Source organism: Brassica napus, chromosome C6, assembly GCF_020379485.1.
Source record: "Brassica napus cultivar Da-Ae chromosome C6, Da-Ae, whole genome shotgun sequence".
Lineage (NCBI taxonomy): Eukaryota > Viridiplantae > Streptophyta > Magnoliopsida > Brassicales > Brassicaceae > Brassica > Brassica napus.
The window spans coordinates 43,008,024-43,033,068 of NC_063449.1; the positions used below are offsets into that span (position 1 = coordinate 43,008,024).

General features: G+C 34.8%; 1 protein-coding gene across 1 annotated transcript; it reads right to left on the reverse strand.

Annotated features, from left to right (window-relative positions):
* Positions 1-16,897: 16,897 nt before the first annotated feature.
* LOC106405444 (MLP-like protein 43) lies at positions 16,898-17,982 on the reverse strand. Its single transcript, XM_048761329.1, has 2 exons — positions 17,580-17,982; positions 16,898-17,359 (listed from the first exon to the last, which is right to left on the reverse strand). The coding sequence occupies exons 1-2, from the start codon at positions 17,896-17,898 to the stop codon at positions 17,082-17,084; spliced, it is 597 nt and encodes a 198-aa protein (XP_048617286.1). The 5' UTR covers positions 17,899-17,982; the 3' UTR covers positions 16,898-17,081.
* Between the last annotated feature and the right edge of the window lie 7,063 nt (positions 17,983-25,045).

Here is a 25,045-nt window from a genome sequence, read left to right on the forward strand (position 1 = left end):
GTCACAGCCTTCTCAGGATAACGAAATTAAGAAGATGCTGCAAATGGTGCTAGAAGGTCAGAAGAATAGCACTGCAGAGATAAACACCAAGGTGGATAACATGTATGGAGAGCTTAATGGGAAGTTTGAAGCTTTGAACACCCATTTGAAAGTTTTGGAAAAGCAAGTTGCTCAAACCGCCTCCAGCAGCAGAACAGCACCTGGATTTCTACCAGGGAAGTCAGAGACGAATCCCAAGGAGTTTGTGAATGCTATAACACTTAGGAGTGGAAAAACGATTGAGGAATCGAAAGAGAAAGAGATCGACCGATCTCAAGAACAGATCGACCGATCCAAGGGGAAGGAGATCGACCGATCCGGTCCATCTGGATCGACCGATCCCGTGTCGACGAAGCCAAATTCCTCTGAACCTGAAGAGGTGTATGTGGCGCCTCCTGCTTATGTTCCTAAGGCTCCATACCCATCCAGACCAAGGCAGAAGATCAAAGAACGTGAGTACGAGAAGCTAAAGAACCTTGTTGGGGAGTTACATGTGAGATTGCCATTTGTTGAAGCGGTGAAGATGGTACCTTCTCTTAAAAGGTACATGAAGGAGATTCTTACCGATAAGATGAGCCTAGAGCGGGGTGTGTTGATGCTCAATGAGGAGTGTAGCGCAGTTCTACAAAATGTCATGCCTAAAAAGCGTGAAGATCCCGGAGCATTTGTTCTACCATGCCGCATTGGATCACTTACTTTTGAGAAGAGTCTCTGCGATCTGGGTTCAGGAGTGAGCCTAATGCCTTTCTCTGTCTCTGAGAGGCTAGGCATGACGAACTACAAACCTACAAGGATCTCCTTGGTCCTTGCTGACCGATCAGTGCGAAGACCAGTCGGTGTACTAGAGAACATCCCTGTTGGTGTTGGAAAGGGATACGTGCTTACCGATTTTGTAGTTCTGGAGCTGGAAGAGGAACCTAAAGATCCTCTCATTTTGGGCAGACCGTTTTTAGCTACTGCTGGAGCCATGATTGATGTACAGAATGGGCATATAGACTTACGTCTAGGAGACATGGCGATGAGATACAATGTGGAGAAGGTGCTGAAAAATCCGACTATTGATGGACAGACTTTCTGGGTTGATACATTGACTGAACTGGTGGAGGAAATGGATGAAGAGTTGCACACTGATGATCCTCTACAAGTCGCATTGACCCAAAGGAGAGTGAGTTCGGGTTCATGAACCAAGAAGTGGTTGGATTTTCTGAGATTTTGGATTCAGCCTCACCGATTGAGAAGCATGTCGCCTATGTCAGCCTTGAAGACTCAGGCACCGATAAAACCGTCAAACCGTCATCCTCCCAACCAGATTGGAGTGAGGAGAATGCTCCAAAGGTGGAACTTAAAGCCCTCCCAGCTGGGCTGAGGTATGCATTCTTGGGACCGAATTCCACATATCCTGTTATTATTTGTGCTAACCTGAATAATGTGGAGACCGCTTTGCTTCTTTCAAAATTGCGAAAGTATAGAAAAGCATTGGGGTACTCTTTGGATGATATTACAGGTATTTCTCCAGATCTTTGCATGCACAAGATTCACTTGGAGGATGAGTCAAAGACGTCCATAGAGCACCAGCGAAGACTGAATCCCAAACTGATGGAAGTTGTGAAAAAGGAGATTCTAAAGCTGTTGAGTGCAGGGGTGATCTACCCAATTTCAGACAGCACTTGGGTGAGCCCGGTTCATGTGGTTCCTAAGAAGGGTGGCATCACTGTCATCACAAATGAGAAGGCTGAGCTGATTCCTACCAGAACAGTCACAGGGCATAGGATGTGCATTGACTACAGGAAGCTAAACTCAGCCACAAGGAAGGACCACTTCCCACTTCCTTTCATTGACCAGATGCTGGAAAGACTAGCCAACCACCCCTACTACTGTTTTCTCGATGGCTACTCCGGGTTCTTTCAGATACCCATTCATCCAGACGACCAAGAGAAGACAACATTCACCTGCCCATACGGTACTTTTGCCTACAGGAGAATGCCCTTCGGATTGTGCAATGCTCCTGCACTTTCCAGAGATGCATGATGTCGATCTTTACTGATCTTATTGAGGACATTATGGAGGTTTTTATGGACGATTTCTCAGTCTACGGTTCTTCATTTAGCGACTGCCTTGCTAATCTGTGCAAGGTGCTGGAAAGATGTGAGGAGAAGAACTTGGTGTTAAATTGGGAGAAGTGTCATTTCATGGTGAAAGATGGCATTGTTTTGGGTCACAGGATATCAGAGCAGGGTATCGAGGTTGACAAAGCAAAGATTGAAGTTATGACCAGCCTACAGCCTCCCAGGACAGTGAGGGATATTCGGAGTTTTCTGGGACATGCCGGTTTCTACAGGAGGTTTATCAAAGACTTCTCTATGATAGCGAGGCCACTCACCCGTCTGCTGTGCAAAGAAGCGAAGTTTGTTTTTGATGCTGACTGCCTCGCTGCGTTTCAGATTCTCAAGAAGTCTCTAGTCAGTGCTCCCATTGTGCAGCCACCAGATTGGGACTTGCCATTTGAAATAATGTGTGACGCAAGTGATTACGCGATTGGAGCTGTTTTGGGGCAGAGAAAAGACAAGAAACTCCATGTGATCTATTATGCCAGCCGAACGCTTGATGATGCTCAAATCAAGTATGCTACCACTGAGAAGGAGTTGCTGGCAGTAGTTTATGCTTTCGAGAAGTTCAGGTCCTATTTGGTGGGCTCGAAAGTAATTGTGCACACAGATCATGCAGCCTTGAAGTACCTGATGACGAAAAAAGATGCTAAACCGAGACTCTTAAGGTGGATCTTACTCCTACAGGAGTTTGATATTGAGATCAGAGACAAGAGAGGAGCAGAAAATGGAGTGGCAGATCATCTTTCCCGAATGAGAGTGGAAGCTGAAACACCACTGGATGATACATTACCCGAGGAGAATGTCTATGTGATCACCTTGCTGGAGGATGAGTATTTGGATCAGGCTGATTGCTGTGTCATGAGACAAATTCAGGATGATCTCCCATGGTTTGCAGACTTTGCAAACTACCTATGTGCTGGAATTGAACCACCGAACCTGAAGGGGTATGAGAGGAAGAAGTTCATGAGAGATGTGAACCACTACTACTGGGATGATCCCTTCCTCTACAAGAGATGCTCAGATGGTTTATTCAGGAGATGTGTTCTGGAGAATGAGATGCAAGGGATTCTTTTCCACTGCCACAGTTCAGAATACGCAGGCCATTTTGCAACATTCAAGACGGTTTCTAAGGTCCTGCAGGCTGGTTACTGGTGGCCTACACTTTTCAGAGACGCCCATGAGTTTGTCTCAAAGTGTGATGCATGTCAGCGGAAGGGTAACATCAGTAAGAGAAATGAGATGCCCCAAAATTTCATCCTTGAAGTTGAAGTTTTTGATGTATGGGGAATTGATTTTATGGGCCCTTTCCCATCTTCTTATGGAAATGAGTACATCCTGGTTGCGGTTGATTATGTCTCCAAGTGGGTGGAAGCAGTAGCCAGCAAGACAAATGACTCTAGTGTTGTCAAGAAAATGTTCAAGACAGTCATTTTTCCAAGATTCGGGATCCCGAGAGTGGTTATTAGTGATGGAGGCTCTCACTTCATCAACAAGACGTTCGATAAACTGCTGAAGAAACATGGAGTAAAGCATAAGGTAGCTACACCTTATCATCCTCAGACAAGTGGGCAGGTTGAAATATCGAACCGAGAAATCAAGGGGATTTTGGAGAAGGCTGTAGGCAAAACAAGGAAAGACTGGGCTGTGAAGCTTGATGACGCCTTATGGGCGTATAGAACCGCCTACAAGACTCCCTTGGGCACCACTCCTTTTAATCTGGTCTATGGAAAGTCTTGTCACCTACCTGTGGAATTGGAGTACAGTGGTTTTTGGGCAACGAAGTTGATGAACTTCGACATTAAAACCGCTGCAGAAAGGAGGATGGTTCAGTTGAACGAGCTGGACGAGATTCGGTTGAACGCCTATGAGAACACCAAAATCTACAAGGAAAGAACTAAGGCGTGGCATGACAGAAAGATAATCCCGAGAGACTTCGCTGCTGGAGACAAAGTCCTTCTGTTCAACTCTAGACTCAAGCTATTTCCTGGAAAGCTTAAGTCTCGTTGGTCCGGACCTTTCACCATCACAGAGGTTAGACCTTATGGAGCTGTTGTCTTGGAAGACAATGGGAGGAAATTCACCGTCAATGGGCAGAGGCTAAAACCTTACTTCACAGATGCAAAACCCGAAGAAGGAACCAACATTCCTTTAACGGAACCCGATCTCGCCTAAGGACAACAAAATAGTCAGGCTCGCGACTTTAAACAAGCGCTGACTGGGAGGCAACCCACATGGTTTGATTTTCTTTCTCTTTTGTGATTATGTTTTCTTGTGTGAATTGATTTTTGGTTGTGTTTTTAGATGATTTTTAGGCATGTATCACGATCAGGCATAGATCGATCGATCCACGATACGAAGCGCGGTCGATCCATGTCACGGATCGGTCGATCCTGGAAACTAAGAGCGGTCGATCCAAGGTAAGGCATGTCCAGTTTAATTTCACTCAATTTAAACCGGAAAACACCCATACAAACAACCAACTCGCGAAAATCAGATCAAAACACTCATAATTTCATCTTCCTCTCCTCTCAAACTCTCTCAAACCTCTAAAGAACATGCAAATCGATTTTCATCATATCTCAACCGATTTTTGTAATTCTTGGTGCTAAACTCATTAGTTTTTCAAGCTCTATCCATTTCTACCATCAGTTTTCATCAAGACACAGGTATGACTCTCTAATTTTAGAATCAAAAATCGCCCTAGGGTTGGATTTAGGGGAATCTCCGAATTCTAAATGGAATAGCATCTAGGATGGTTTATTTGTGATGATTATACTCATGGGTTACCTAGATTGCCAATTTGTAGGATGAATTGCGATTTTGCCTTAAAAAAAAAAAAAAAAAAAAAAAATTAATTTTCGAGTTTAATTGAAAAACGAAAATTGGAATGGAGTGTGATGTGTTATTTTGAGTTTAGAGAAGAGATGTGTGCTAAATTTTAACATGTTTAGGAGGTTGATCAGAAATGATTATATAAGAGTGTTTTTCTATATGTCTCTTACTTGGGTTTCGATGAATTAATTTTGCAGATAATGCCTAAGAGACAGAAGAAGCAGGGTGAGCGTGGGGATTCCTCGGTACAGACTGCTAGGCTCAGCACAAAGGGCAAGTTCCGAAAGACGGATAGGTCTCATCCTGCGAATCGAGAGATAACCAAGCAGTGGGATATACATGATGATGATTTCTATGAGCAGATGAGGGGAGTGGAAATATGTCCGTCGCGCTTCGCTCACAGAGACACTACAGATGCATTGGGGATAACCGAGGATATTGAAGCCTTGTTCGAGAAGATTGGCATGGGATACATTTTCGATCTTCACTGTGATTGCTATGCTGACTTGACCAGGCAGTTCCTCGCATCAGCCCGTCTCTACCATCCTGACGAGGACAACCCAGTTGCTGATAAGGCGATGTTCTCCTTCATTGTGAACAGGCAGTTCCACTCCATGACCATCTTTCAGCTGTGCGACGTCTTTGGGTTCGGGAAAGGACGTCAATCTTGTGTTCCTGACTTCCCGGAACACAATGATTTCTGGACATTCATCGCTTCAGGAAACTTCATCTCTCGAGAGGCCAAGCAAGCGAGAATACGTAGCCCTGTTCTGCGATATGCAGTGAGAGTGATCAGCAGTGTAGTCTATGGGAAGACAGAACCCGCTGCAGTGACAAAAGATGAGCTAGCTCTTCTGTTCATCGGGGCTGGACACCTATGGCCTCAAGGCGCAGACATTACCTATGTTAGCGGGAAGGACATAAACATAGGAGCTGTGATAGCGGAGAAGCTTGCGTACTTCAAAGTTTCAGATACGAAGAGATGTGGGTTTGGAGCGGTTATCACACAGATCTTAAGGCATTGTGGAGTGTTTCTTCCACCTGTTGACAGAGTGGTGGATAAGAAGGGGATGTATCAGAACTTTTTCGACATGAGAGCACTCATTAGCAGCCACTACCTCACCGGCCCTTGGCGAGGAAGCATCGACAAGTCCGCCCCTCATATCTACCAGTTCCAGAACCAACAAGGGAGAGAGCAATTTGTCAAGCTACCCGATACCGCCATCACCGAGCTGACTGATCCAGGTGCTATCATATTTCTACCACCGCCTGCATCTCTCTGCACCAGACCCGCGACACTGAAGAAGAAAGGAGTCGCATCATCATCGACACACCAGCAGACACCACATGATGATATAGAGGAGGAACCTGAAGATGAGGAAAGTCTTTTCCCCACGGATTTCACTCCGTATATGCTGCCACCAGCACCTCCCGCTACTGCATCCGCTGCTGAGATCAACGCTTGGTCGATCAAGAGCCATCAAACCAACAACTCCATACTGCTGAAGATGTGGAAGGGAATCTGCAACATTAAGAAGGGATGCGCATCACAGCCAGCTGTTTCTGGAGATAGCGATGACGACTCAGGCGCTCACGACACCGCTGCTGGACCTGAGGCAGCGGAGGACTCTGATGATGATGGAGCCTTGGAGAGGCGCTCCAAGAGGCGTACTGACCGCAACGCCTGATCGGTAATCTCTCTTGGAATTATTTTCACACCGAGACGGTGTGAAGTAAGTCTGGGGGAGGATGCTACTTATGTACCATATTGCTTTTATTTCTTTTATTTTCTTAGTTTATCGGATTTGATTGTGTTTAAAAAAAAAAAAAAAAAAAAAAAAAAAAAAACTCTCTACGTATTTTTCTCAGACCCTGTGATGATTATTAGACTATTTCCTTGTGTGTTGTGCATTACATTTCATATTGACCATTTTTCAGGACTGTTAGCGCAGACAAACCGAGGAACCACTTGACCAAGCAACCTCTCCTTAAATCTTTTATCAAGTCTCGGTGAATTGTAATCGACTCAAATATTTTTGACCATTAATGAATTTAATTTCTTTTGACCAGGAATCAACATCAGGAAACGGTACACCATATACACATTCAGGATTTTCTTTACCACATTTTACCACTCTTTAATAATCCTGAATGGCCAGACTCATCAATAGTTTGGTACCACACCTACACCTTACCCTTTTATTTCATCTCCATGCATTCTTACACACTGATTATATGTGCATACATGTGCAAAAACAATGGAGAGATTAGGGTAGACATGGTTCATCCGACTGCTTAGGTAGGATCGGAACATTTAGGTGGTTAGACACGGACCTGTGTGTCTAGAGGTGTAAATAGAAAAATTGGGTGTTGTAAGTGTGTGATTGCATCGCAGTGTATATATTCGATTTCGGTTTGTATAAGTTTTCGTTCTGAAAAAAAAAAAAAAAAAAAAAAAAAAAAAAAAAAAATAATAATAATAATAAATCATAAAAAAAAAAAAAAAAAAAAAAAAAAAAGAGTTCATGTTTATATCTCATTCAGTAGATTTGATTTAGACATTTTATTTTTATTTTGTGTACCAGAGATGATGCGTTGTTTAAATTTGGGGTTAGAGTTTGAGATTTGTTGGGTTTTGATCATTTGAGACTTGAGCAGTTCGAAAACGTGGTTATCAATATACTCGGTTTCTCCAGCGATTTTGCATAATGTTTTGCATTTTTTTTGTTATCGCTGATACCCACAAACACTTGAGCCTCACCTAATTAAACACTAAAACAGCCTCCCAAACACCGAGCCCGTTATACCTGATGGAGATATCTTTGGTGGAAAGGTCACGCCCTTTTTAATGAATGTAAAGAGTTGATTACTTGAAACTGAGACTTGCAGGTCTGAAATATGGAAAGGTTTGCGCGGTCTTGGTGGGGATTTGGAATGAAAGCCTTGACAGTCTCTGATTTAAGTGGTTAGCGAAATCACAAGGTAAGGTCTACTGAGGGTTAGTGAGCTCCCAAATTTTAATCCTCTTTACTTGAGGACAAGCAAAGATTCAAGTCTGGGGGAGTTGATATTCCGTGTTTTTAACGGTTTTAAACTCGTTTTGGAGCAATTAAATGGTCGGTTTTAATTAATGTTTTGGTCTATTTGATGCGTTTTGGTGTTCTTAAGTGTAATATGCAGGTTACTAGATAGCTTGAAAGAAAAGAACGCATTCGGGATTTATTCAGAAGCAAGATGGACCGAACAATGGACCGAATGAAGTATTGATCGCACAGGACATAGATCGACCGATCCGGTCAATGTGGATCGACCGATCCTGTGCTTTCATGCACTAGATCGACCGATCCGGTCTATGTGGATCGACCGATCTCAGGCTCTACGGGCTCCACACGCACAAACGAGCTTTTCACTCCTTTTTACCCACTCCCCTCAATAATTGAGGGAGAACTCGACCTTTGGGACTCAGAAAAAGACCAGGGGCGACCAAGGAGGAGATTTACAAGTTCTAGAGAGAAGATTTGAGTGTTTTGTACTTGTTTTGGTGTGATTTGTGAAGATTTGTAAAGGAGTTCATCTCAAAACCATTTGGAGAAGATCTTCTGAACCTTTACTCTGTTTTAATACAATCTTATCATGTTTTCTTCATCAAAATCGTTTTGTTCTTGCTTAGTTATGTGTGAGTAGTCATCTAGTTGGGTTTAGGGGTTCTCATAGGGGATTTCTTGATGTTTTGATCCATAAAACGTGTGTAGACTAAGGGATTACGTTTTGGTTCTTCATCTAATGGATTTCTTACTGCTTGAACTGAATTGATCACTTAGTTCATGATTTCAGATTGTTTGATGCACCGAAAGTGATTGTTTGAACTTCCGAAAATACTTTAGATGAGCAAAGTGTCCTTAACCCTCGGAAGTTGATGTTATTGCGCTTTGTGAACATATTGAACCTGTTCTTAATGCTTGTTTAGAAATTGAAACTCAGCGGAAGTTAGTGTGGAGATTTCTATAACATAGAGAATTAGCGCTACGGAAGTAGGTTAATTCTAATATCGTGTTTGAGTTCTAGACGGTTCTTAATATATCCCTGTGTCTGCCATTAATTGTATCTTGATTAAAAAGAAATCCCTGAGAATTCCCAATGCCCAACGTTTGTTTTAAAATAGTTTTCAATTCGTTTAAATCATCTTTTTACATGCTTGTTTATGCTTTGTGACACTAGAGAAAATTAAACAAAAACCATCAAAAATATATCTTGATTCGCTGTAGCTATTAACTTGTCTGCAACTCTACGTGTGATCATCGGTCCCTGTGGATTCGATCCCGTATTACTACTGCGTACTTTACTGTGCACTTGCAGTTAGATAATCGGGTTAAAACTCGAGACATCAACCATCTTTGTTATGGTTAATATAATATAGACTCAAGTCTTTCGTTCCTTGCAGGTAACGAAGAACATGTTTGATCCCATTCCAATGCCTCTGGGTCGGACATGAACTAAACCTAGATAGTAGGTTCACGGCAAAGCTTATATCAGGCTGTGTGTGAGTTTCCAAGTACATTAAAGCTCCTATGGCACTGAGATATGGCATTTCGGGACCAAGGACATCCTCATCGTCCATCTTGGGACAGAATGGGTCAGTGTCCAGGCCGAGTGATCTCACGACCATGGGACTGGTCAGGGGATGGCAATCGGCCATGTTAAACCTTTTGAGTACCTTTTCTGTATATGCCATCTGATGCACAAGGATCCCATCATTTGTGTACTCAAGTTGTAATCCTAAACAAAATTTTGTTTTCCCGAGATCTTTCATCTCGAATTCTTTTTAAGGTATTCAACCGTTTGAGAAATTATATCCAGAGGTTCATACGATATTCAGATCATATATTTCGATGATTATCAATATTGTTCTCAAAAACTTGTTGTACATTCAGCTCAATACCCTCTAGTACTTTCATTATCCAGTGGACCATATAAATATGCAGTCACTACATCAGTTTGCTGCAAGTCTAATTTTCTCTCTTATATAGCCAGCCTTATGAGAAATCTTAAAAGTAGTTGCATCCACCACATGGGAGTATATCTCATCATAATCTATTACTGGTCTTTGTGAGAATCCTTGTGCAACATTAGCTTTATATCTCACGATTTCTATTCCTCATAAGACCCATTTATATCCACTGGTTTTAACATCATATGGCGTCTTAATCATATGGCCAAATACGTCTTTCTTCTTTAAACTATTTAACCCCACGTTTTCATTCAATATGTTCTAATAGTGCGCACTCTTATATTGACGTGGGTTCATGATCCTCACTTATATTCATAAATTCAAGTGCTACCTTGTATCATCTTATGTCGACATTCCTTATTGTGTTCCATTATGTTCCAGACATGATATAATCGATTGAGATTCATTATTATCAGGACCTTTAATACTTTGCAGCTTGGCGTCCCAAGCTACATTGTTTGGTACCTGTACCTTAGAGCCGGCCGGCCTTATCTCTATGTCTGAGATGGTTTTCTTGACCTCAGATTTGTTTTATCATTCTATGCACCTTTCTCTTTTGTTTCCGAGGATTCTTATCTTTTGGAACTTATTGGTCTATATTGTATAGACTCTGTAGCAACTTGACTGTGTCTCTCGTGGACATCAATTTAGTTGGTGCTTTACAAGCTGGTTTATATATGACTTAGTCATTCTTTTTCGGGTCAGCAAACGTGTCTGGCATTTGATTAGCTAGCTTTGTATAATCTTTGGACGTCTATTTCACATTATTTAGTCCGAGGATCTTGCCAAGACAATGATGGTCGATGCCATTCTGTTTCTATTACCAGCTTATTATTTTCTCCCCCTAATGTTGGATAGTCGGATCCATTAAACTTTGCAATCCGTGTTCTTGGCCACTAAATAGATCACCCATATTTGGCTCAAGGTACTTCATTATTTGTGGGAGATTCATATCCAACATATATCTCCATCCTCATCATCTTCTAAGGATCCATCTTAAACGGCACATATATTTGTGGTGGCTTATCCAAATATCTCAAGATATTATATGTCTGGCTTATGACCCGTGATAAATTTGAGATGGGAATATCTATGCTCACTTAATGGTCTGATGCTTATTAGTTAAAATGCATGTAAATTCGTGTGTCCCCAAGCCTTGGACTGAGAGTTTGGACCTATGGATAATGGCCAATACAGATTTATAAAAGGATTCAGCCAAGCTATATATAGTATGGACATGTGCGGATTTGTCCTCACCGCCCCCTCATGGACATACTATAATCTTTAAGTGCTTTGGGACATCATGGCCTAATGAGTTTCCCTTGTGTTCATCCTACACACGTGAGATTCTATGGGATAACTCTTTGTGCCGTTTCCAATATCAATTTCGCATCATGTTTTGGACCAGGATGGCCAATCCGGTCATGCCATAAAGTGTATAATTTCGTGGGTAAACCATTATGGTTACCATGACTTTTGCCTCTATCATACTTATCTTGGCATAGTCTAGATCAATAGAGAATGCATATATAGTTATTTTTTAGGACTCATTATGGCCTTGGGCGATTTTATACATATATCTGAAGGAACTCTTTGTTTTCTTCGCCCATTGTTTCGATATGGAAGCCATTCATTCTTATATCTCTATATAATTTCAGTGGGTTTTTCTGGGTGAATATAAAGCATATAAATGCTTGCCCTTATACATATCTGGCCATAGCCCTTAATGTGTATCATACCGCAAATCATATTGGCGTTTTCAAAAAAAAAATCATTCATTCGTTCGTTTTATTAAGTTTTAATAAAACAAATTCGAAGAAATGAAAACATAGAAACCCCAAAACATAGAATTTTTTTTTTAGATTACAAATGTCGAAATCAATCTTCAGTTTTTTTTAGACAATCTGAAGTTTCATAATCCATAAGATCGTCCTTCTCATGATTGAAGTCGTTTTCATCATCTTGGTAAGTCATATGGGCTTCAGGATTCTTCCCTTTCAAGCTCTCTTGATAGAGGTCAACTAGATGCTTGGGAGTCCTACAAGTCTTAGCCCAATGATTACTCATTCCACACCTATGACACACTGATTTGCTTGAGTTGATCGGGTGTTGAGGTTTGAATGAAGATCCACGGCCGCGACCATGGCCTCGTCCAAATGAGCCACGGTCCCGTCCATGGTCTCGACCATTTCCTCGCCCGCGGCCAAAGGATCTTCGACCGTGGCCACGTCCGTTCGATTTGTCTCGACCACGGCCATGCTGGCCGTTTCCTTGGACGTGGTTGAACTCTTTATTGTACTCTGTAGCGTGTGCATCAGGTAGTGGAGCTGATCCAAGTGGTCTCATCTAACTGTTTCTCATTAGTAATTCATTGTTCTGCTCATCGAGCAAGAGAAAAGAAATCAGATTAGCATAGGTTTTGAAACCTTTATCTAGGTACTGTTGTTGTAACAGCACTTTGCTTGCATGGAAAGTGGAAAAGGTTTTTTCAAGCATATCCTGTTCCGTGATACTTTCACCACACAGTTTCATTTTAGGAACAATCTTAAACAGTGCAGAGTTATATTCGTCCACAGACTTATAGTCTTGGATCATCAGATTCGTCCAATCAAACCGAGCTTTTGGTAAGATCACCGTTCTCTGGTGATCATATCTCGATTTCAATTCATTCCAAAGATCTAGTGGATTCTCAATGGTTAGGTATTGATCCTTGAGACTCTCAGCTAGATGATGACGAATGATCAAGATGGCTCTGTAACGATCCTTTTCATTGGCATTATTATTCTCGGTGATACACTCACCGAGTCCCTTGGATTTCAGGATGATCTTTGCATCGAGCGCCCACTGAAGGTAATTGTCTCCAGATAGATTTAGGGCAGTGAAATCAAGGTTATTGATTTTCGACATCTGAAGTTATAGATTAATATTTTTAGATCTTTTAGGAATAGTTTTTTAATGTTTAAACGATTAGAGTTTTATGTTCAAACAATCAAACAAGCCTTCACAGCCAAGATCTATGCCTCATAGCCAATGAGCAAGCCGCACGGCCATGGATGCAAACTAGTTTGTTTTTTATGCATTTAGTTTGTCGTGTAATTGCAATCCTAACATGGTTTGTTTCTATCAGTTCATGATGCAATCAAAACAAGTAAACTTATCGGCCAAGCAAAGATCAAGCCACACAGCTATTTGATTCAATTCAACATCATTCCTAGAATAAGTTCTAAGTGTAATTGCAATCAATCAATGTGATTAAGTTATGGTATGAATGCAACAAGGCCATACGGCCACGAGTATGATCAAGTCTATAATAGTTTAACCTAATATGTAGTTTCAGATTTTGATTTTAAATAATCTAAACAAGGTCATTAGGGTTTTAGTTTAAACAAGCCAAACAATCAGATTCGAGTTTGAACAATCCTAACAATAGTTCTAGGTGATCAAATCAACCAATCAATGTTCAATTTCAAACAATCAAAATCGATTTTCAGAATTAGGGTTTTAGGGTTTCGATTTAATTAACAAGCAATTTCAAATTCAGGATGATCAATTCAATTTCAATCAATCAATAAGTTTTAATCAATCAATATTTTTCGAATTAGGGTTTAGGGATTTTCGAAAATTTGATCTTTGATCTAAGGGATTTGATTTGAGATTCAAAACCTTTAAGGTTCTGATTTTAATTGATCAATGGATCAATCTCGTTTTTAGGGTTTGGGATCGAACTTTTAGAGCTTCGATTTACTCATCTAAGGTTTTGATCTATTGTCCTATGGCTTTATCTTAGAGATTATATTTTAGGGTTTCATTCTTTACAATCAACCAGATTCGATTCATGTTCTTAGAATTCGAATTACCTTAGGTTAGTAGATTGTAGAAACCGGACCACCAAGAGAGAACCTCGAGCTGGACAGCGAGCTGGAACGGACGCAAGCTGAACACGAGCTGGCCTGGACGCGAACAGATTGAGGTTGGAGACGCGAGCAGCTGATCGTCGAACGGGAGCTGTTGCAGTCGGGATCACGAGCGGCTCTGATGCGAACGGGGCGCTTGCAGTCTGGAACGCGAGCTGTCCTTGATGCAGGATGGAGCTGAGTTTGTCTAGGATCAGGAACGCCTTGGGGCTGGATCTGATCAGGTGGACACGAGCTGGAACGGAGTTGCGAACGGATTAGGGTTCGTCGGTATCGTCGGGTTCGGATTAGGGTTCCAAAGCAAATCGGCGCACACTATATCTGTGCGTGAGGGCGCGTCGGTGGTCAGATCGACAAGCGGTTTGCACTGACTGATTCGTCTCGGCCAGGGCTTCATTTGATATCTTGATCGTTTTCTGGGTCCTCACGGTTTGGGAGAACGGCCTCTTCGAAGTTCCAAGGCAGATTCCTTTTCATTTAGGGTTTTAGGGTTTTAGCGATTTGGTTTTAGGCTCAGGGTGTTAGAGGCTATCGTGCTGATAACGTGTTGTAAACTTAAGGATTTAGAGCTGTAAGAAACTGTATTTTATTAATTAATAAGTGTTCCCTTTATATAGGGGATTTACAAGATAGATAAAAGGAAATATTACAAATCATAAACATAAAGGAAAAAGGGAAATCCTAATCATACAAGGAAAAGTAAATTGGGTTTCGTTTTCTCCTAAACCATGTAGCCGTCTCTCTTTCTCTAAGTCTCGCAGCCGCCGCCTCTTTCTCTAGGGTTGGGCCGTCTCTCTCTCTAAGTGTATAGGCCGGTCATGAACCGGGGCGGTTATGGACATCCACCAATTGATTTATAACAGTGCTATATTTTTGTATTCTTTTTGACAATACACTTAGCTAGTCATTAACCAAAAAACGTCCGCCATTTCAGTATATGATCATCAGTAACGTATATAGGCCTGGTCATGGTCCAGTGCGGTTTCGGTTGTGTCCAAACGAATTTATTGAAATCAGACTCATTCGGATTATATGAAAATTCTGTTTGGGACCGGTTGGGTTTCTATTAGATTTGGGTCAGGGTTAGTAAATCTTCAAAGAACCGGTACAACTCGATGTACTTTCAGATTCGGGTCTCAATCGGTTCTCGGTTTAAAAGTGCTTGATTTGTATATACTTTATAACCAAAACATAAGTCAAGTTGGTTCTTCGATTTTAAAATATATGATTTGTACCTATTTTGTAACCAAAACATAAGTAAAATTAATTCAAAAATAAGAAAAAAAATGATCTTTCAAAATCAAACGAAAAATAAACATATTTATTGATAGAAGAAAAACAAATAAATAAAAGTATAAAACGAAAATCAAGTTTTCATGAAATTAAAAGTATTATTCAATGAAAACAAAACCAAAATCTAAAAACATCAAACTTCAACTGCTACCTTCAGCCATCAAACTTCATGTAATAGATAATTATTTTAAATGTTTAATAATATTTTAATGTATATTGGATACATATTATGAATGTTAGAGTTCTATTTGATCTCTATGTAGGTTCGGGTTCGGTTCAGATAATACTGTAACCTGAAATATCATAAAACAATATCCATTCGATAGATATGAATATAAAATCAATGTGTAATATACGTGGATATAATTGATGAGCAATAATAATGTCAATGGAAAGTAATTGGGATGAAATTTCTGGTTCCTTTTATTTTAGTCAGGATTTAACTACTTGGTTCAAATTTATGGTTCCCCTAAATAAAACATCGTATAGTATGTTCTTTCTATTGGTTGTAAAGAAAACCTGATCTTGGATTCTGTAATATTCCTCTGCCATGCTATCAATTGAAAACCCATTGTGCAAAAAACAGTTGCGGCATCACCAAGTTGATGTATTGAAAATCCCTCAGCATAACATATATATTGCATGGTATCAACCAAATAAGTAATATTCCTTGCGTTTCCAAAAGATCCATGTTTTAGTAAAAAAATTATTTCAAAAATATACACTTTTTATATTTTCAATGCATAAATTAATTGCAAATTGTAAACTTAACAAAATATAAAATTTTATTAGTTAAAATTTGTGCGGAATAGCTAATTACGGAAAATAATGTATTGGTAACTAAAATATGATAAGTGAGAAAATATTATCAATCGTATTTTTTATTCAAGAAATTCACATCATACACTGTACAACTGCAACTTCATTCCACAGAAAAAAAAAATACAGCTAGTTTGAGAACCTGCTTCATTTCTCTCTCTTTTTCTGTTTTTTTTCTTTAATTTTGTGAAATATTTTAATGAAAACCTTTCAGTGGTGGTGTCAATAGTTCTTTTAATCTACTGGCCTCCTTCTTAACCACAGGGCAGCGTAAAGGTAGGAGATACTCCATCCGTTTTTTTATATAAGTCGTTTTAGAAGAATTTTTATGTTCCAAATTATATGACATTTTCGGTTTTCTATGTAAAATTTATTAACACTTAATGTTGTATGACCAATGATAATATACATTCTATTTTATTATTGGTTGATTTGTGGTTAGGTAAATAATTAATGATATTTGAAAATATAAAAAATTAATGATTTCTTAATCTACGTTCACAATTCTAAAACGACTTATATTAAAAAACGGAGGGAGTAATTCGTTAACCCAAACGTATAATATTATTAGCAAACATAACCCACTTATAGTCTTATATATTTTATAGTAGCCTCATAGCTAGTACACGTCGCTTTTCAAAGTTACCACGTCCAACGTAAAACGATCTTAGAGCATGATTAAAGGGGTATGCAAGGTGGGTTTTTTAGGGAAAAATGTGGTGTGGGCCCCACCAAAAGGGGGAGACCGTCTCTTCTGTCCCGAAATAAGGGACGTTTTTTGTACTGTTTCGCGGGCCCCACTGACACGTGGCGGCCCGCGATTGGTTCATTTTTAATTTTTTTTTTTTTAAATCAGCAAAAAAAAAAAAAAAAAAAAAAAAAAAAAAAAAAAACCCAAGTTGGGTATTTGGGTTGAGGGTGCTCTTAGTAGTTAGTATACACTTATACACGCATATAATATCACGGCACACTCGCATCATTTATAATCTCTCACACACTGGGACACGGCTCCTTATAGTCCCTTATTGAATTTTAAATAAAATACGGGACTTAAGGCACACACACATTTTATTCCTCGGACAAGAGATGTTCGTCGATCTCTTTGGACATTTCGACCCATAACTGGAGGAGAGTCTCGGGATGAGCAACCTCCTCGCTAATTTTCTCGTACTCAAAGTGCCAGTGCACAATACTCCCTGTCCCACCATGCTTAGGGGCCACCTGGATCGTGGCCAAGAAGCTTTTGTACTCTTTCAACAGATCACCTTCTATAACCCTAAACGAGATCAGGTTCGTCTCCGGATCCACCTCTTCGATCCTCTCCTTTGCCACCTTTGCCTCTCCATCTGCAACATTTATTAGTAGTTAATGTTTAGGTTTTGAGAATCGACTAGTTTTGTGATCAAAAAAAAAAAAAAAAAAAAAGAGAATCGACTAGTCAGTGAAACCTTAGATCGACATACACTAGACTCGTCTCTTGTTAGTCACTGCAAAAATCTTACAAGGCCTCTACATGCTCCAAAATTTAATTTAAGTAAAATTATATAGAATAAAACGTTAACTTGCCATGAAAGTAGTTCCAGAAGATGATAGAGCCGGGTTTGCCCCAATCTCCTTCGTGCAATTCACAGCCCTGAATGTTGCCTGGAGATACTTTGGAAACATGGTGTGGTTTCGCGGTGAACATGTGATGAAACTTCTCAGCGGAAGCTTTGATCTCCACATATGCCTCAAGCTTCCCCAACAAGCTAGACGTCTCTGTTTTCTTCACCTCCTCTTCCGCCGGTTTGCTTGTAGCCTCAACCTTTTTAGTTGGTGCCACCGTCACTGGCGTCTCCTCCTCTTCCTCCATTTTCTTGGCAATTTCAGTAGCAGCCTCCGCCATTCTATCTCTTGATGATTTGGTTAGAAATTTAGAGGTTTTATGAGAGTCTGATATTCTTTTTATGAGTGAGTTCTCTTTGGAATTCTATACCCCTATATATTGAGGAATTAGTGAGAAACTATTGGAGACAAAAAATACACATTTTTTGTGTGGCCAACCCCATCATTCATTGAGTCTATGACCAACAAGGGTAACGAAAAGATAAAGATGAATTATTTCCATTAAATGTTTCCACCTACTGTTTTCAATGCCTGTCTAGGTTTTTCTTTTGTAAAAACTAGGAATTAATCCGAGCTACGCCCGAAATTTTTATTTTTTTCTAATTTAACTTGTTAAATTATTTATATTCAGGTTATGATATATATTTATATAAATGTTAAGATGCATGTCATAATTAAAATTTATTTTTAAATTTTAACACGTTAAATTAACATATTTTTTACTATTTAAATATTTTTTTGTAATTTTGTTGGCTATCTAGTTATCATATTTGGCAAAACTATCCGTTGAGTGTTAGAATAAATGTTTTAGATATTTAATTAAACTGCATAGTATTTTCGGATCGACCACATGCTCAACAATCGATCGATCCGTAAAAAGATGGTCGATCTCCTTTGCCAGGTAAGTACAATTTTAGCAAAAATATCTTTGATTTTCAAATATTAAGTATATAACTATTCTTTTGAATATTGTTTTTTGAATTGTATTTTTTGATTAAACTATTGTATTATAATGTTTATGTAAATATTTTTTGTGATGTTTGAATTTGTGATGTTAGTATACTTAACCTAGATGATATTGATGTTTAACAATTTATTTTTTTCTGGAAATAGAAAATAATGATATATCAAAACGTATCTAATACTTGTTAAATGATAGTATAATGTAAATTACATCCATTATTTGAAAATAATCATTTGTTGTTTTTATTTTTTTTTAAATCAGAAATTATTTTTATTTAAAAACATTATTCATATATAATATAATAGTTTAATTTTGGAAGATTAATCTATATATACAAATTATGTATATTTTTTAAAAATAATTTAAGATATTATATATTGAGTAACTGAATAAAAGCTAAATTTCTTATCTTGAAAATGAAATATTTATATTTTTGTCTTCATGTTATACTCACCAATCCAGCATTGATATTTATAACTCAGTATGTTTTAAAAAAACTTAGTTTTAAGTAATAAACAAATTTAATAAATTAAATTCATCACCTATAATGTTCTGTAAACTATATTTGAAAACTCTCTAAAATTATATTTTAAGCATAATATTACTACTATTTAATTTAAGTTATTTTAAGCATAATATATGCTAAACCAACTTAAATTATATTTACAATAGGACCATCCTAAACCGGTTAATAAACCATAAACAATACTAAACCAGCATGAACCAATACCTGATTCGGCGAGGAAAGAAGTGTTTCGGGATAAACGCTTGAATGGTTATTAACTGTAATGGTTTGATTATGAAAGAGTTAGTATGAATATAAACAATAAAATTATGGATTAGATTAATTTAAATTTGTAAGAATACCTTTGAACCTATGAAAAACAATTCAATTCCCATGAATAAGTATGGCTTTTGGAAGTTGCGGGTTTTCCAACAATGAATCCACCTAACAAAAAGTTTGTTGTTATAAAAATTCTCCTTCAAGGTCATTAAAAGTTTTTGGGACGGCAAGAGTTGATGGTGGAACCATTTTTTTGCTCGAGTGCTTTGAAGTTTTCCTTGATAGTGTGAGGTTGATGTTGATGGAATAATGAATTTTATACGGACTTTCTTGATGTAAAACTATACATTTTTTTTTGTTTAATGTGGTATTTCCATTTTTATATAATTTACTACCTTTTTACGATAGATGTACATTTTAAGATAGATGTTTAAATATTAATGTACTTTTTTCATTTTTTAAAATGATTATTTCCAATTCTTATATTTTTTATTTACGTAATATCTATATTTTATATTTTAAAATAGATATTTAAATCTTAATGTACTTTTTCCATTTTTTTAAATTGTGTATGTATTTATATTATATATTTTACATTTTAAGATAGATGTTTAATGCTTAATGAACTTTTTTCATTTTTTAAAAAAAATTGTGTATTTACTTATTATTATATATATAATTCATATATTATATATTTACATTATTTACTTATTATTTATTTTCCTGTATATGTATTTCCATTTCTTGTACTTTTTATTTACTTAATATCTTTATTTTACATTTTAAGATAGATGTTTAAATCTTAATGTACATTTTCCATTTTCTTTAAATTGTATATTTTCATTTGTTATACTTTCTATTTACGTAATATCTATATTTTAAATTTTAATATATATTTTTAAATCTTAATGCAATTTTCCATTTTTAAATTGCGTATTTACTTATATTATATATTTACTTATTATTTATTTTTCCTTATATTGTGTATTTCTATTTCTTATACTTTCTATTTACTAATAATTTTATATTTTAAGATAGATTTACATTTTAAGATAGATGTTTATATACTAATGTACTTTTTCCATTTTTTTAAATTGTGTATTTCCTTTTCTTATACTTTCTATGTGCGTATTATCTATATTTTACATTTTAAGATAGATGTTTAAATATTAATATATTTTTTCCATTGTTTTTAAGTTGTGTATTTCTTTTCCTTATACTTTCTATTTACTTAATATCTATATTTTGCATTTTAAGATAGATGTTTACTATTTAATGTACTCTTTCCATATTTTAAAAATTGTGCATTTACTTATTATTGTATATATAATTCATATATTTATATATTTATAATATTTACTTATTATTTATTTTTCTATATATTGAGTATTTTTCTTTCTTATACTTTATATTTAGTTAATATCTATATTTTATATTTTAAAATAGATGTTTAAATCTTAATGTTTTTTTTCCATTTTTAATGTGAAACGGCAATGTTTAATAGAAGAACTTGGACAAATAGTCAAATAGTTATATTTATGTTTTTTTATTTATAAAATGGTAATGTTACATTATGGAGATAAGCCATTTTTTTTAGTGAAAAATGGTAATCTTACATATGTTTAATATAGTTTTTCCATTTTTTTTATGTTGTATGTTAACATATTATTGTTATTTTAAAATGTAAAATGGTAATATTACATATGTTTAAATTTTGTATTTCCATTTTTTATGTTGTATATTTACATATTATTTATTATTTTCAAAATTATATTTAATGTTTTTTTTACAAAATAGTAATGTTACATTACGGAGATAAGCCGTCTTTTTTTAGTGAAAAATAGTAATCTTATATATGTTTAATGTAGGTTTTCCATTTTTTATGTTATATGCTTACATATTATTTTTTAAAAATAAAAATATAAAATGGTAATCTTACATATGTTTTAATGTAGTATTTCTATTTTTTTGTTGTATGTTTACATATATTTATTATTTTTGAAATTATATATAATGTTTTTTGTTTTTTTTTATAAAACGGTAATGTTACATTATGGAGATAATCCGTCTTTTTTCAAGTGAAAAATGGTAATCTTACATATGTTAAATGTAGTTTTTTCATTTTTTATGCTGTATGTTTATGTTTACATATTATTTATAATTTTCAAAAATTAGTAATATTAAAATGTAAAATTATATTTTATGCCACGTGTCATCTTTCGGGAGAAATTTTTTTTGCTGATGTGGACGCTCTATAGAGCCTCAAAAAGTTCCTTTTATTAGTAAGGACTAGGAGTTAATTCGCGCTACGCGCGGAGCTATTTTGATTTTTAAATGTTAACTATATAGCTATTCATTTGGACGTTGTATTCTGAACAACAACAAAATTCTAAATTGTATGTTTGTGTGAATAGTTATTTCTTTTGGAAAAAACAGAAAACTATATATTTTTCATATAGATGTTTCATATAGTTTTCCATTTTTTATATTATATATTTACTTATTAATTAATTTTTCTTAATTTGTAGGGCAATTCTTTCAAATAGTCGTTTTTCAGTTTTTGTCACAAAATAGTCTTCAATAAGGAATTGACCAAAATAGCCCATTTTATTTTAAAAATTTTAATATTTCATTTTTATTTTTAAAAATTTGAAATCATATCCACAAAACTACACTCCATAACTCTAAACTCTAAGTCTAACTTATTTAACCTTATAGCATAAATGTATTTTTACTCTTTAAAAATGTTTAATTCAGATAAATGTTTAATTTAGTTTTTCTATTTTTTATATTTTATATTTACTTACTGTTTATCTTCTCTTATTTTGTATAGTTATTTATTCTAAATTTCTTGCTTTTATATCAATCATAATATTACGATATATATTTAATATAATATTTTATTTCTTATATACTATATTTACTTCTTATTTATTTTTCTTATATTTTATATTTACTTATTATAATATATAACATTTCTATATGATTAATATTACTAACAATAATATTAAAATATTACATAATATTAAATTATAAATCTATTAGAATATTAGAATAAAAATAAAATATCATAATAATATTACTTATTATTTATTTTTATACTAATATTTTTATGTCTTTTTTTTACATCAATCATTTACAAACTCATGCTGACTATGTAAACCAAACCGGTAACTCTGTCTATGTGAACGACGAAAGAAGGTTGTTTCCTAGCACTGTGTGCTAAACTATCCGCCTTTTGATTTTCCGTATGAGGCACATGAACGATCTCTGAGTTTAGAAAGCTTCTTTTCAGCAGCTTACTGTCTTCCTGATAATTGTCAAACACTGGCCATTCTTCTGGTTCCGAAACAATCTTTACCAATCGAGAACAGTCTGTCGCAAATGTGACATGAAATTGCCGTAAATTCCTCATGCATTCCATTGTCCATATTAGCGCTTCTACCTCCGAATGAAAAGGTGAAAGACTTGCCAGGACATTCTGTGCCCCTAGCAATCCATCAAAACCCGCTAAAGTGATGTACCAACCTTGTCCTGAGAATTGTTCTTTATCTTTCCATGAGCAATCTATGAAACACCATTTTTCTGGTATTGTTGGTACAATTCTTTCATGTACTTGATTTGCAACCCTCTGATTATTTGTTACATGTGCCTCCGTCCAAAGTGTTGATTCTAATTCCGCTAGTTTAAGCGTATGTCTTGGATCAACATCCAAATTGCTAAAAACTTTATTGTTTTGACCTTTACAATAATTACATTTTAAGATAGATGTTTAATATTTAATGTACTCTTTCCATATTTTAAAAATTGTGCATTTACTTATTATTGTATATATAATTCATATATTTATATATTTATAATATTTAATTATTATTTATTTTTCTATATATTGATTATTTCTATTTCTTATACTTTATATTTAGTTAATATCTATATTTTATATTTTAAGATAGATGTTTAAATCTTAATGTTTTTTTCTTTTTTTAATGTAAAACAGCAATGTTTAATTGAAGAAACTTGGACAAATAGTCAAATAGTTATATTTATGTTTTTTTTCTTTTTTTATAAAATGATAATGTTACATTATGGAGATAAGCCGTTTTTTTTAGTGAAAAATAGTAATCTTACATATGTTTAATGTAGTTTTTCCATTTTTTATGTTGTATGTTTACATATTATTTATTATTTTCGAAATTATATATAATGTTTTTTTTACAAAATAGTAATGTTACATTATGGAGATAAGCCGTCTTTTTGTTTAGTGAAAAATGGTAATCTTACATATGTTTAATGTTGTTTTTCCATTTTTTATGTTGTATGTTTACATATTATTTTTTTAAAATAAAAATGTAAAATGGTAATCTTACATATGTTTAATGTAGTATTTTCATTTTTTATGTTGTATGTTTACGTATATTTATTATTTTCGAAATTATATATAATATTTTGTTTTTTTTATTATAAAACGGTAATGTTACATTATGTAGATAAGCCGTCTTTTTTTAAGTGAAAATAGTAATTTTACATATCCTTAATGTAGTTTAAATTATTATATTATATAATTGTGTATTTACTTATTATTATATATATAATTCATATATTATATATTTACATTATTTACTTATTATTTATTTTTCTGTATATGTATTTCCATTTCTTATACTTTTTATTTACTTAATATCTCTATTTTACATTTTAAGATAGATGTTTAAATCTTAATGTACATTTTCCGTTTTCTTTAAATTGTATATTTCCATTTGTTATACTTTCTATTTACGTAATATCTTTATTTTAAGATATATTTTTAAATTTTAATGTAATTTTCCATTTTTAAATTGTGTATTTACTTATATCATATATTTACTTATTATTTATTTTTCTTTATATTGTGTATTTCTATTTCTTAAACTTTCTATTTACTAATAATTTTATATTTTAAAATAGATATTTAAATACTAATGTACTTTTTCCATATTTTTAAATTGTGTATTTCCTTTTCTTATACTTTCTATTTGCGTAATATTTATATTTTACATTTTAAGTAGATGTTTAAATATTAATATATTTTTCCATTGTTTTTAAGTTATGTATTTCTTTTTCTTATACTTTCTATTTACTTAATATCTATATTTTACATTTTAAGATAGATTTTTAATATTTAATGTACTCTTTCCATATTTTAAAAATTGTGCATTTACTTATTATTGTATATATAATTCATATATTTATATATTTATAATATTTACTTATTATTTATTTTTCTACATATTGAGTATTTATCTTTCTTATACTTTATATTTAGTTAATATCTATATTTTATATTTTAAGATAGATGTTTAAATCTTAATGTTTTTTTCCATTTTTAATGTAAAACGGCAATGTTTAATAGAAGAGCTTGGACAAATAGTCAAATAGTTATATTTATGTTTTTTTTCGTTTTTTATAAAATGGTAATGTTACATTATGGAGATAAGCCTTTTTTTAGTGAAAAATGGTAATCTTGCATATGTTTAATGTAGTTTTTCCATTTTTTTATGTTATATGTTTACAAATTATTGTTATTTTTAAATGTAAAATGGTAATCTTACATATGTTTAATGTAGTATTTCTGTTTTCTATGTTGTATGTTTACATATTATTTATTATTTTCGAAATTATATATAATATTTTTTTTACAAA